This window comes from Hemitrygon akajei, chromosome 14, assembly GCF_048418815.1.
Source record: "Hemitrygon akajei chromosome 14, sHemAka1.3, whole genome shotgun sequence".
Lineage (NCBI taxonomy): Eukaryota > Metazoa > Chordata > Chondrichthyes > Myliobatiformes > Dasyatidae > Hemitrygon > Hemitrygon akajei.
Window position 1 is genome coordinate 104755338 of NC_133137.1, and position 15458 is coordinate 104770795.

The 15458-nt window shown below is 40.9% G+C and overlaps 2 protein-coding genes across 2 annotated transcripts in view; one reads left to right on the top strand and one right to left on the bottom strand.

Annotated features, from left to right (window-relative positions):
* snd1 (staphylococcal nuclease and tudor domain containing 1) overlaps positions 1–15458 on the top strand; it is a 1008210-nt gene that overhangs the window by 535875 nt on the left and 456877 nt on the right. The gene's annotated exons all lie outside the window — the stretch shown is intronic.
* Positions 592–5935, bottom strand: LOC140738883 (leucine-rich repeat-containing protein 4-like). Its single transcript, XM_073066876.1, has one exon. The coding sequence runs from the start codon at positions 3236–3238 to the stop codon at positions 1340–1342; it is 1899 nt and encodes a 632-aa protein (XP_072922977.1). The 5' UTR covers positions 3239–5935; the 3' UTR covers positions 592–1339.

The window sequence follows — 15458 nt, forward strand, 5'->3', positions numbered from 1 at the left end:
TTCAGTTGAGACACTGCAGCAAGAGTCTGCCAACAAAAAAAGCTAAGTCTTTTAAGCACTACGGATGAGAATGCAGCGTTTGTGAAGCTGCCAACAGTATGCAATGTGTATAAATCACATCAGTCTTTAGAAATGCATTCCGTTCTTGTTGCAGAAGTTGTGAAATAATTACTACCACATAATGTACTTCAATTCTCTTTCTTCTCCCCTATTTTGGATTTTTTGCAGGCATTTCCAAAATTCTTTGCCAGTATAAGTTTCACTGCATACTGCTCATCACATACAGTACTACTATTCCCTGTTTTCTTTCCCCTTCCCCCTCCTCTCCCCCTCCCTTTTGCTCACGCTCTTTCTCTCTTTCTATTTCTCACTCTCTCTCTCTCACACACACACACACACACACTCTTTTTCTCTTGGTCTCATTCATTCACTTGTGTGTGCGCGTATACTTACACACACACACACACACACTCTTTTTCTCTTGGTCTCATTCATTCACTTGTGTGTGCGCGTATACTTACACACACACACACACACACACACACACACACACACACACACACACACACACACACACACACACACACACACACACACACACACACACACACACACACACACACACACACACAGAGCAAGATTATGCTTTACGGTAATTAGCAGACTCGTCTGCACTTCCACCATTTTATAGAATTCACAGTATCACAGCATGCAGAAAAGAGTGTTTATAAATAAACAGAAAATGTCTTGAAGTGGAACGAGCCCTCGCTGGTTTCACTCGGATGAAAAGGTTGATGATTTTTCTTCCGTTATAAATTAATTCAACTCTTCTCAAAAAATCCCTTTTTATTGCCTTTTAACATTTTGGCACAGTACAAATTGGTGCTTTTACAAGATAAACCTGTAAAGTCTGATATTGGGCTTAGAAAGAATTTCCATATAAATATGATTGACTGCATCCTCATAGCACTGCCTTTAAAAATTACAGAATGCCCTTTTAAATTGGTTCGGCCCATTTTTTTTCCAAAGTCACGAAAGCGTCTTGAACAGCTTTCTCTTCTTAAACATAAGTTACAGGTTAGAAAATAGTTTATTTTTATATATATATCTATATATCTATATATATATATATATATAATCATTTTTTTTAAATCAGCCATGGTTGCTTTGATATAAGCATATACAAGAAAACAGTCTTGGGTTCTGCACTTTTTACAAAATTCTGACAACTTGTGCATTCTATTGCATATATATATATATTATATATACATATGTATATTACATATATATATATTATATATATATATTATATATTTTACATACATATATAATGTACAGGTCAGATCTGAGTCTCCTGAACCTTCTCCTTGGTGTGTGTCTGTATAATAAAGGGCTCAGGTATTGTAGTATTGAGCGAGTTACCCAGGCTGTTCTCTGTCCAGTGAGCCCCATGTGCTGGTTTGTACGTGTTATAGTTCATGTGGTCGTGGACCGAGGGTACGACAACAGCTCCTTCGGATGGCGTGAGATCCTCCTCCATGTTAATGATCTCTGTAGTCCTGGCTGCTGCCACCGTGCTCCGTTGTTGGTGCCGCTTGCGAAGTTTGTAAAACACTATGAGCATGGCAGCTGCCAGCAGTGTTACCGCCACAAAACAACCGATGATGATTTTTGTAGTTTTCATGACTTCATCTAGGCTGGTGCGAGTTGTGTCCATGGCGGCCAGTGTCGGGACCACCACCACTGTTTTGGGACTCCTCGTGCTCTGCAGTAGCACCGTTGGAGTTGAGATGAACGCTGGCTTGTAAGTGGGTGGCGTTGACAGAAACGGCGGAACTTTAGTCCTGACGGTTTCAGGTGTTGTTTCCACGGTAACCGTGGAAAAGTAGGTGTAATTCGAAGTGTTGATCTCTGCCATGCTGACTCTGAGGAAGGCAGATGCGTCGGCATTCCCTGCAACGTTGGTGACCATACATTTGTAGTTACCAGCATCTGTTATTAAAACGTGCAAGAAGTATAGGGTTCCATTGTTAAATACAGACATACGGGGATGTGTTGAGCCATGACTCAATACCGTGTTATTTGGCAACAACCACCTTACAGATGACATGGAGGATGTTCGACATTTCAGTTTGGCTGTTCTCCCTTCAGAGATGTTTAGGTTCTGTGGTGGCTCCAGTATAACTGGTCGTGAGCATTGGAAAGTGCCTTGTTCTACTTCGGTCAAGTACTTTCCCCTCATGTGAAGCGGGGAGTGGCACCGGCCACAGCAGGTAGAGTTTGTGGGGATATACTCTCGCAGCCACCAGGTGAGCCAGAGGATATCGCAGTCGCAATTCCATGGGTTGTGGTGTAAGTGCAACTCCACCAGGTATCTCAGTGGTGCAAACAGATCATGTGGCAGTGAAGTAAGGTTGTTGTGGGCCAGGTTTAGTTCCACTAGTGCAGTGAGGTCATCAAAGGCATTCCGCTCAATCAGATTGACTTGAGAATTCATAAGCCAGAGCTTTTTTAATGATTTAAGCCCCTGAAATGACCCTGGTTTAATTGCAGGGAAATGGTTACTGGACATTTCCAGCTCTTCTAATCTCACCAGTGGTGTGAGATTTGGCATGTCCCTCAGGTTACACATCCCCAGGTTAAGGTATTTTAAATTAATTAGGCCCTCAAAAGCACCATCCAAAATGTATTCTAGTTTTCTGAGCTCCCCCAGATCCAGGCGCAGCAGTGATGGCACCCTGTTGAAAGCATATGATGGAATACTTTCGATGGGATTGTTCCTGAGCCACAATTCACGCAGTTTTGAAAAGGACTCGAATGCGCCACTTGGTATCACAGTCAGTCTATTCTCAAACAACTCCAGTGTGTTAAGGCTAGTCAGTCCATTAAATGCACCAACCTCTATTTGCCGGATCGAATTCCGGCCGAGCTGTAAGACCTCCATATGGTACAGATGTCGAAATGTGTCTGCCTTGATAAGCTGGATGTTATTTTCCATGAGATTGAGGTACCGGGTATTAGAAGGGATCCCTTGAGGGACCTCTTTGAGTCCACGGCGAGTGCAGACGACTTTGCTGAAGTGATTACTGCAGGAGCAGATTTCTGGACAATTCTGTTCTCTGTTTGATGCTTCGCACATACTCCACATCCGTACCGTGAGGTAGACAAGAAGAACCAGGGCAGTATTCCAGGTGTGATGCACAGTTACCTGCCACAAGAGATTCATGATGTGGCACATTCATAATTCACCATAGTCTGGGAACGGCACTGATTTGAAAATCGGCTCTACCCGGCACAGCAGGCTACCAGTGCCTGTAGCGGTCGACAGTGAAAGGGAGAGGGGGTGGGGTTGGGGAAAGAGGAGAGCGATGCAATGAGGACGGCCTGTCACACCTACCTCTACAAAAGTGCAGTCCCTGGTTTTCATGCACTAGATACTAGTGCTGTTTCTCCTTCCCTTCCTTAAAAAAATAAAGGATTCACAAAATGGCTCCTAATAAATCCAAACCAGTAAGTAGAAAGGACCAACAGAGGTGAGGCCCGATCGGCTACGCAGGTGCATGCATCCTCTCTGCCCCAGAGAGCAGCGCCATCAACAGTCGTGATTTTTGTCCTCTGAGTTGAGAATGCTGTCGAGTGAGCTCCATCGCTGATAAAGCATCCAGGCACTCCGCTTTGTGTAAAGCACTTCGTTCGTTTCTTTCTCCCACCTCTCTACTGCTGTAACCAGCTGCTTTCTTAGTAGCTTTGCTCTCTAATCTATTTCGCTCTCCTCTCTGCCAGGGTCGGCTGATTTAAAAACAGCTACGAGCAGCATATTGCAGTCAGCAGCTTAACTAGCCAGTTCTCCACCAGCAGACGCAGCAGCTGCAGGCTACCTCCCGCACAGTTAGCAATAATCCGTTGATTGCTCCAAGGGGAGGGGGGAGGCGATTGGAGGAGGAAAGGATTGTTGGAGAGCGCTCTCTTTCTCTCACTGATGAAATGAAAATCTTCACTGATGAGCCTTTTTTTAAGATCTTGGCAGAATTAGCATCATAACAGAAGGAAATAAAGATCCTGTTCTCTTCCCACTGTATTTCTTGTGATATCCTTTTTTTATGTTGAGGTAGTGAGTTGTGTCAGTTTCCTTTTAGTCTTTTGTCCTGTTAATAACGTCTTTGTTGGCCAGTGACTTAACAGCTGCAGCAGAAACCTCTGTCTTCTGGAACAATTTATTTCTTTTTCTCGTCTCCCTTTGCAGGCAACCACACAGGCTGTGCTCTCATTTCTTTGTCCTTCACTCTGAACGTGAATGTATTGCTGACGCATGTCGTAATAAGCGGTACATTGGTGTGATGCAGTGCTCGTATGTATGAGCAAGCTACACTGTACCACCAACCCCCACCTCCAGTTTTTTCATCCTTCCTCCTGTCCTATTGGAGTTACTGATAAATGCTTACAGTGATGTTGTATTTTAGGGAAATTTGTAATTTGCAAAGGGGATAGCAATTCATTCTCTGTAATGCTCTTGATATTTTGGTCAGTGTGCAGTGTATGTAATGTGCTGGCTGATTCTTTCAAGTAGCAAATATGTTGCAGTGATCTAAGCTAGTTTACTGTCCTGAGTCCCTGTTGGGATAAACACGAATTGATGTTTCAAGTGCTGGGGGCCAATGAGCTGCAATTGGTCAGCTGGCTGCCAGAGTAACGTCATCCCTTATAATGCTGAGTTAGCTGCTCTATGGATGGCAAGACAATCTGTTAGGTGAGGAGAGAAATGCTCCCGCATAGTACAGAATTGGAAGAGAAAAGAGAGTAGGTAAAATGGAGTCTTCATTCTGAGCTGCCTGTCTGCAACAAAAGTATAATTATCTCGCTTAACTTTTGAATGCTCACATTTACCATATAACCATATAACAATTACAACATGGAAACAGGCCATCTCAGCCCTTCTAGTCCATGCCGAATGCTTACTCTCACCTAGTCCCACTGACCCGCACTCAGCCCATAATCCTCCATTCCTTTCCTGTCCATATACCTATCCAATTTTACTTTAAATGACAATACCGAACCTGCCTCTACCACTTCTACTGGAAGCTCGTTCCACACAGCTACCACTCTCTGTGTAAAGAAATTCCCCGTCGTGTTACCCTTAAACTTTTGCCCCCTAACTCTCAACTCATGTCCCCTTGTTTGAATCTCCCCTACTCTCAATGGAAAAAGCCTATCCACGTCAACTCTATCTATCCCCCTCATAATTTTAATTACCTCTATCAAGTCCCCCCCCAACCTTCTACGCTCCAAAGAATAAAGACCTAACTTGTTCAAACTTTCCCTGTAACTTAGGTGCTGAAACCCAGGTAACATTCTAGTAAATCTTCAATTTTCAACTTTCAATTTCTAATGTGACCAGTAGCTTTACCAATTTTGGGTTCTTGTGGATTTCCAAAGTTTTGTCAGTTGCATACCAGCAAGTTTTAATTAATACAATGGCCGATGTCGGTGCACAACTTAAATGAAATAATAGAACCGGCTTTATGTGCATGCAGGAATTAATCATAAGTAGCCTTAGTTGTCATATGTACGGTGTTATGGATTTGACTTTGGAGTGGATTCATCAGGAAAGTCTGCCCTGTTGCATCACTGAATGATATTGGTCATTATCCAGTCATGGACAAGAATAAATAACATGGCAGAAAGATGCCTGATCTAATAATTAAGTAAATTAAATTGGTAGTGAGAAAGAATCATGGTTCATAGAAACATAGAAAACCGACAGCACAATACAGGCCCTTTGGCCCACAAAGCTGTGCCAAACATGTCCTTACCTGAGAAATTACCTAGGTTTACCCTTAGCCCTTTATTTTTCTGAGCTCCACATACCTGTCCAGGAGTCCCTTAAAAGACTTTATCGTATCTGCTTCCACCACCGTCATCAGCAGCCCATTCCACACACTCACCACTCTCTGTGTAAAAAAACTTAACCCTGATATCTCCTCTGTACCTACTTCCAAGCACCTTAAAACTGTGTCCTCTTGTGCTTGCCATTTCAGTCCTGGGAAAAAGCCTCTGATTATCCACATGATCAATGCCTCTCATCATCTTATACACCTCTATCAGGTCACCTCTCTGTTACGAACCCGCAGGTTTTGTTTACTGTGTGCTGTCACTTCAGAAGAGCGCTTCAGTGAGTATGATGTTGTTCACTGACTGACTCTCAGCTTGTTTACTTTTAAAACAAGGACACAGACATTCACAGTCAGAAGAAGAGAGAGATTGAGAGGGGGGGGGGAGAGGAGCAAACCTGGAAAAGGGTAGCAGCTCCAGCTTGTCGAAGCTGGGGATTTGGAACTCTGCTATACCAACAAGGGTGGGTTGATTTTTGATATAGTGCACATTGAATGTGTGGCTGTCACTTCGTATAATCCATAGAAGTGGATTAAGGAATGTCCTGTAGGACCACTCGAAGTTAACCCTTGCCTGGGTAGGTTATGTGGTAACCCCTTGAAGATGACAGTTCGTGGCAAAATATCCCAGATGAGCCCCCAATTTGTTTCGAACCGTAACAATTTAGAAACGAACCAGAAGCAATAGTGTTCACACTGGGAGTCTGGTTTTGATGTTAAAACCACTATCTTTATTAGTATCTACTTATAAAATAGCAACTTAACCAAGATAAACAAAAGTTAACAGTGTTACATGTACGTATGTGTAAATATAACTCCCAAACTATTGAGCTTGGGGGAACAAGGCTTAGAGCCTTGAGATGGTAAAGCCTGAAAGTTCAGTTCATCCACGGAATAAATTATGGGAGAGAGATATTTGTAATCCAAGGTAAAACAGAGAGAGAAGGCAATTACATCCAATTCCACAGGTTCCATGATGGTAAGTAATAAATATCAGTGGTCGAAGATCCTCCTTCGAGCTGTTCCAAATCCACATATGAATTACCACTAGAGTGATCTGTCACAGAGATGTTGTCTTCAAGGGGTTACCATGTAACCTACCCAGGCAAGGGTTAACTTCGAGTGGTCCGACAAGACATTCCTTAATCCACTCCTATGGATTATACAAAGTGACAGCCACACATTCGATGTGTACTGGATTGATAATCAACCCACCCTTGTGGGTATGACAGAGTTCCATATACCCAGCTTCGACAAGCTGGAGTTCCTACCCTTTTCCAGGTTTGTTTGTTTGTGTGTGTGTGTGTGTGTGTGTGTCTCTCTCTCTCTCTCTCTCTCTCTCTCTCTCTCTCTCTCTCTCTCTCTCTCACTCTCTCTCTCTCTCTCTCTCTCTCTCTCTCTCTCTCTCTCTCTCTCTCTCTCTCTCTCTCTCTCTCTCTCTCTCTCTCTCTCTCTCTCTCCTCCCCTCCCCCCCTCCCCCTCCCCTCCCCCTCCCTCTCCCTCCCTCCTTTTAAAGGTAAACAAGCTGCGAGTCAGGCAGTGAACAACATCATAGTCCTGCCTCACTGAAGCACTCTTTTAAAGTGACAGTCCACAGTAAACAAAACCATGCGGGTTCGTAACATCTCATCCTTCATCACTCCAAGGAGAAAAGGCCGAGTTCATTCAACCTATTCTCATAAGGCATGCTCCACAATCCAGGTAACATCCTTGTAAATCTCCTCTGCACCCTTTCTCTGGTTTCCACATCCTTCCTATAGTGAGGTGACTGGACTGAGCACAGTACTCCAGTGGGGTCTGACCAAGGTCCTATATAGCTGCAACATTACCTCTTCTAAACTCAATCCCATGATTGATGAAGGCCAATGCACCGTATGCTTTCTTAACCACAGAGTCAACCTATGCAGCAGCCTTGAGTGTGCTACGGATTCGGACCCCAAGATCCCTCTGATCCTCCACACTGCCAACAGTCTTACCATTAATACTATTTTCTGCCATCATATTTGACCTACCAAAATGAACCACCTCACACTTATCTGGGTTGAACTCCATCTGCCACTTCTCAGCCCATTTTTGCATCCTATCAATGTCTCGCTGTTACCTCTGACAGCCCTCCACACGATCCACAACACCCCCAGTTCAGATCATTGGGAAATTGCTTGGAGATGAGGAATAATGAATGAGATAAAACAACGTTGGAGTTGTTTACCATTGCCCCTAACTTTGGGCAACGATAGATCAGGATCTTATTGTGACTTATAACAAAGAAAATGCAATACATTTTATATAGCTTACACTAAGATATTCTTGAGGAAGAAATGCAGTTGTGCTCCCATTGAGAACAGTTCAGAAGTTCAAAGTAAATTTATTATCAAAGTATATGTATGTCACCATATACAACCCTGAGATTTGTTTTCTTGTCGTCATAATGTAATCCAGAACCATAATAGAATCAATGAAAGACTGCACCAAACAGGGTGGACAAACAACCAATGCGCAAAAGAAAACACAGTACAAATACAAAAGAAAAGGTAATAATAAAAAAAATAAATAAGCAATAAATATTGAGGATGTAGGATGAAGAGTCCTTGAAAGTGAGTCCATAATAGGTTGTGGAAACATTTCAGTGATAGTGCAAGTGAAGTTAAGTGAAGTTATCCCCCTTTGGTTCAAGTTCCTGATGGATTACTTCTGAACCTGATGGTGTGAGTCCTGAGGCTCCTGTACCACCTTCCTGATGGCAGCAGTGAGAAGTGAGCATAGCCTGGGTGATGGGTATCCCTGACAATGGATGCTGCTTTCCAGCAATAGCACTCTGTGTAGATGTGCTGAATGGTAAGGAGTGCTTTACCTATGTTCTCTGGGTCGTATCCACTACTTTTGTAGGATTTTCTGTCAAAGAGCATTGGTGTTTCCATATCAGGTTATGATACAATCAGTCAATATATTCTGCACTACACATCTATAGAAGTTTGTCAAATTTTAAATAATGTCATACTGAATCTTCACAAACTTCTGAAGAGGTGCTGTCGAGCTTTCTTCATAATTCCATTTGCATGTTAGGCCCAGGACAGGTCCTCAGAAATAACACTGAGAAATTTAAAGTTGCTGACCCTCTCCACCTCTGATCCTCCATTGAGGGCTGGCTCATGGACATATTGGTTTCCTCCTTCTGAAACCAATAACACTGGACAACAAAGATTATGCTTCTTGAATACTTTTGTGTGTATCTTATGGATTGTGGGCTGCTGATCATGAAGATCACCATGAAATTTCCCTATCACGCATCATTTATGTGAAATCATCTATATTTGTTATTTCAATTCATAATTCAAGTCAATAACTGATGCTAAGTTTAAGGAAGGCATTTTTGTTGGTCCACAAATCAAACAGGTCATCAAATACAGGCAATTTGAAAAACTTCTAGAGGAATGGGAGAAAATTGCATGGAAGGTATTGAAGGATGTTGTTGAAATTTTTCTTGGCAATTACAGAGCACCAAACTGTGCAGCTGGTTGACAACATACTTCAAGCATACAAAGCCATGAACTGCAACGTGTCACTAAAGATTCATTTTCTGTATTCCCATTTTGACTTCTTCCCTGCAAATCTTGGCATTGCCAGTGACGAGTATGGTGAAAGGTTTCATCAGGATATTGTGGTCATGAAGAAATGGTATCAGAACATCTGGTATCCATCAATACTGGCTGATTATTGTTGGACACTTCAGCAAGAAGCCTCAGACACTGAGAACAAACGAAAATCAACAACAAAACATTTTTAGCTTTGTTGAACTATTACAAATAATCAGTACTGTCATACAATTAAACACATTATATTCAATAAAAAGTTAATTTATTGTTTCTCCAAATTCCTACAAGATACAAGTTGTCTGAAATTATATTTGTGTTCAGCTTCAAGCAGTATATCATAAACAAAAAAAAATCTGAGAAAGCAAGACTTCTGAAAAAATTTGTTTCCTTGGTCTTGCTGACATTGTGTGAAAGGTTGTTGTGGCACCACTCAGCCAGATTTTTAGTCTCCCTCTTGTATGCTAATTCATCACCACTTTTGATTGACCCAGGGACAGTGTCATCAGCAAACTTGAATATGGCATTGGAGCTGTGCTTAACTACACTTTATTAAGTGTAAAGCGAGAAGAGCACACAGCCTTATGGTGCACCTGTGCTGATGGAGCAAGTGAGGAAATAGAGGATACAATTGCAAGAAGGACATATTGAGACCAAGGTCCTGAAGTTAATTGATTAGTTTTGAGGCGATAATGGTATTGAATGCCGAGCTGTAGTCTATGAAGAACACGCTGATGTGTGCATCTTTGCTGTCCAAATATTCTAGGGTTGAGTGAAGTGCTAATGAAATCACAACTGTTGTGAACCTTTCATGCTTGTAGGCAAATTGGAGTAGATCTAGGTTGTTTCATTATCAACCTCTCAAAACACTTCATCAATGTAGATATAAATGCTACTGAGCAATAGTCATAGAGGCAAATTACCACGTTCTTCTTGGGCACTGGTAAAATTGAAGCTTGCTTGAAGCTAGTGGGTACTTCAGACTGCTGAAGTGAGAAGTTAAAGTTATTAGTGAACACTCCAGCCAGTTGATCATCACAGGTCTTCAGTACTTGGCCAGGTACCCCATCTGGACCAGATGCTTTCCATGGGTTCATCCTCCTGAAGGTTGCTCTCATGTTGGCCTTGTGATAGCTCCTACGTGTTTTGACTATCAAAGTAAGCATAGATGGCATTGAGCTCATCTGGAAGTGATGTCCTGATTCACCTATGTTGCTTGAATTCACTTTATAAGAGGTAATTGCGTTCAGCCCTGCACAGTTGTTTGAGCAACCTTCAATGATTGAAGTTTAGTCTGGAATTGCCACTTCACCCATGAGATGGCTTTCCAGAAATCATATCTGGACCTCTTGTATCTTAATTGATCACAAGACCTGAATGCCTCTGATCCTTCCCTCTGCAGATTCTGGATCTTATGGTTCATCCAGGACTTCTGGTTGGTGAAAACTGAATGATTTTGTGGGACACATTTGCCTAAGTCTACATTTGATGAACAGTGTATAAATGACTGCCTCGTTGTGATGAATCATCTGGGAAAGAGTGATCAGAAAGTGAAAGCGTTTCTTATTCAGTTTTAAAGTGACAATTTTTAGTTCATTAACTGAAATTTAAATAAACACAGCTACACAGAGGAGCGTTGTTTAAGGCACATTGGGAAATGAGACTAAAAGGTGTGATGAGTAAATAATGGTATACACTTGAAGAAATATGTATTTGTAATAAACCTGTAGACTGAGAAATTTTTAGAAATCAGTGATGATAATTAAAACAATTTTAAATGGTTGAGATTAGTATATGAATGTAAACTAGCAGATAGCACAAAAAAAGGTTGTTGGGCATTCAGAAATTCTTAAAAAGGAGAAAAGAGGCATTTATCTTTTAGCTGAGAAAAGAGAAATGGTGATGTCTGTCTTCACAGCTGTCTGAGAATCCTGGAATTCATTATCAAGGAGGTTATAACAAAAGACCAACATGATTCGACAAAGCCAGTACAGTTTTATCAAAAGAAATCATAGTTAACAAATTTTTAGAGGCATTTGAGGATGTAATTAGCAGAATTAAAAAATGGAAACGGTGAATGTAATGCATTTCTGTTTCCAAAAGTCATTGGATAAGGTCCCACATAAAATATTACTGTGCGGTATAAAGTCTTGCAATAGTAAAATATTTTTATGGATAAATAATTGGTTAACAAGAATAAAACCAAAGAGAAAGAATAAGTGGCTGATCTTCTAATTGGCAAATTGTAGACAGTGGGGTACTTCTGGGATCAGCGTCAGGATTAGAGCTCTTTTCAGTCTCTGTCATTGTCATGGATGAAATAAATGTCGATATGGACTTCAGCTTTAGAAAAATTGCAAAGGTATGAAGGTTGTACAAAGGGCTTGTAGTCAGGTTAACTGAGGAAGAAAGATGGCTGCTGAAATATACCAATGTGAACTATGAGCTAATCCATTTTGATAGGAAAAGATTAATATTATGCAGATTATGTTAGGGGAAGTATCGGCAAAAATCACTTAGTGAGGTAAATACTGAACCATCTGGATTTCCGAACAGTCAGCTAATGGATAGAGAGTTACCATCATTCTATCCCAAAAATCACATGTTGCACAACTTACATTATATAGAAATGTGATTAAATTGAAATGTGCTCCCTTCCACTTCACCAGGGCTCTAGTTCATGGGTACCTTTCCAATTTAGAGTTCACTGGAAAATTGATTATAATATTGGAACAGAATCCAGAGGCAAAATATGGAAATCCTAGGCTGACTTTCATAAAACTAATCCTGCAGGCTTCATGAAAAATATAGACTGGTTTAAATTGCATCATAAATCAATAGCTGAACAAAGTGCAGTTAAAGTGCAGTTGTAATCGTTAGGTTTAAGAACTTAATCTTGACAGACTAGCAAATATTCCAGATTATGGGACATCCCTATTTTGCCTCTGGATTCTGTTCAGTTTTAGTCTGGGATGTGATGAAGGGCATATGCCTCTAAATGACAGTGCCCTGATATTGTGTTCGAGTTATGCTTGCATCTAACTGAAGAAGTTTGAATATTGAACATGACACAATTGATGACTGTGATTCTTCTCGTTTTCTTATTGAAGAATGCAAGATATCTGCTCAGAGAAAATAAAAGAATGGCTTTGTTTTCAAGATGGAGCAGGGCAAAGTGAGAGCATACCTTTAAATCCAGCACGACTACGTTTCGGCTGAATTGTGCTTGTTGCTGATGCCAGTTCCCCAAAATGAAAGGTCTTCTGACAAGTAGAAAATGGGATAAAGCAGATAAAATATGTTTTGAGAAGTGACTAACAGTCACTTGCCCATGTTGATTGCCTGAGGTGTGAAGTGAGTCAAAGTTGAAGTTTAAGCAGATTTTCAGAATACTTTACCCAAAATGTTTTAAGTGGAAGAATGTTTTCCCCAAAAGATGTTAACACTGCAGCCTTGTCCAAACTGAACAGATTGGCCACCATGTGAGATGGGCAATATTGATGGTTTTGGATTTATGTTTGAAGTTGGACATGCCCTACTCCCAACTTTAGGTAGGATGAATTTACACGGAGGTAAACACAGTATATGCTTCACATAGTGCTCACTGCTAGCAATTAAATTTTCAGGGGAATCAATTTTGCCAGATGACCAGCACTGGTACATTTGAGGGGATACTAGGTGGAAGACAGGAATAGAAGAAGAGGTTGATATCATTAGGGCACCTGGTATGCAATTTTTCAGGGGAAGAGCCAGAATGGTATTCCAAAATCCTTTCAAGAGTCACTTGTGTGAAACATTTTCACTTTTAATTATGCTGAGTTTGAAAAGACATACAGCAGAATTTTATTTTCTATGCAAGATTGCTACCAAGAAGCTAACAATTTAAAATGCAAGAATTCTGATTAGTTTTGTATGTTTGACAGCATAATTTTCTTGAAATGAGCTTTACAGCCACATCAATGGTGAAGGCTCAATAATATTCTGAATTTTGATTCAGCTGACAACTCATCATTGTGTCTGATGTATTCACAGCTTTATAAAATAAATTGAATTTTAATTATTAAAACAATACAAATGCACCAGTGGCTGTTTTCTCAGAAACACAAAAATTTCTTCCTCTCCTTCAGGGAGATAATTTTGAGAATATAAAGTTACTTTTTAGATATTGATAGATGCATCACAGATGACTATCTTGAAGTATAATGATAATTGCTTGTTTAGATTGTTGGGGCTCACCAGATGATAAGCATGTTTGTAAATTAATGTACTACCCAGAAGACAAGAAAACTTCATGACTCATAGTTTTATAAAATCACTCCACAGAGGGGTCAGTATTGCTTGATGTGTGAATGATCTCATTTGCATTTGCCTTTAGATTCTGGTACTTGCTTTGCAACATTGCTGAGATATCTATTCTCTGTTTAAAGCGGGCCCACACTGTTCACAACTGAGGCATACTACTCAACCTTGAAATGAACTGCAAGAGCTTGATAATAAAGATGACTTATTTCCATCAACTTCTTTATCTTAAGAAGTGTTGTGCATTTTAAAAACTGGCCCTTCATGTCATCTCAGCCTTTCTGTTGTAAAAGTCCTTGTTGCATAGAGTCATAGAGAGATACAGGAAAGAAATGGGCCTTTCAGTCCTTGATTCTGCATCGTCCATTGACCATCCATTTATATTAACCCCATCATTGTCAGCTCCTGGTGTAGGTATTCTAGTGCATATTGTAGACTTCATATTCTCTCACCTCAGTGTATAAGGCCATAAGATAGAGGAGCAGAAGTAGGCCATTCAGCCCTTCAAGTCTGCTCTGCCATTCAATCATGGCTGATCCAATTCTTCCAGTCATCCCAACTCCCCTGCCTTCTCTCCATACCCTTTGACACCCTGGCTAATCAAGAACCTACCTATCTCTGCCTTAAATGCACCCAATGACTTGGCCTCCACAGCCGCTTGTGGCAACAAATTACACAGATTTACCATCCTCTGACTGAAGTAATTAAGATTGTAATTCAGAATATAGGACCTTTTTCCTGTGAGGAACAATGCTTGATATTGGTACCACTGATGAAAATACAACAACTTATGTGCAGTCCTGATGGATGAACCGCTGAAATAATTTTCTTATATGTGAAAAGCAAACTGAGGTAAACCAAAATTCATTATTCATAACAATAATTCCAAAAAAATGGGCTAGTAGAATTAGTAGAAGTATGGTTTAGTTCTGTGCAGATATCTAAAGGAATGAAATGCGATTAGATAGTAATAGGATTAGCTGATGGCATGAAGTGCTTCCTAGAGCAGATGCTTAGTCAGTCTGCTACTTGTACTGTCTAATACTTTGGCTCAAAGATCAAATGTTACATCCCAAGTAATGAAGCAGAGTTCTGGAAGTCTTTTAGATAGTGGCATCATGGAAATGGTTATGGGAAGGGGGCACCATTTGTTCATAACTAGTTCACTGAGGCACTTCTGCAACAGAGCTACATTATTTTGGCATGCTTCTGGCATGATGTTCAACACAATCAGGAAAGCTCATCATTGCCTCTTTCTGAGGAGGCTTTTTCCATGTCATTCTACAGATGTGTAGTGGAGAACTTCCTAACAAGATGCATCACTGCATGATATGGAAGCTGCACAGCGGCAGACAGGAAGACTAGCCTATACACCCTCAAGGACTTGTGTGCAGAAAGGTGCCAGAAAAGGGTCAGTAACATCATGAAGGATCCCACACTCCCTGCCCTTGGACTATTTGTCCCACTCTCATCAGGGAGGAGGACCACCAGACCTAAAAACATTTATTTTTCCCAAACAGTAAAGCTGATCAACACCTCCCTCCCCCAATAACCCGCTGTTCCTCTCCTCCAACCACCAGTACTTTATTTCCTGTCAGTCACCTTATGTAGAGACACTTACGTGCCTAGCATCACTTTATGGACATACAACAGAAATTTGATTAACTACTCTATTAACAAC

What these genes read in the sequence shown, in the direction of transcription:
- LOC140738883 (XM_073066876.1), bottom strand. Translation starts at nt 3,238, where the DNA reads ATGTGCCACATCATGAATCTCTTGTGGCAGGTAACTGTGCATCACACC.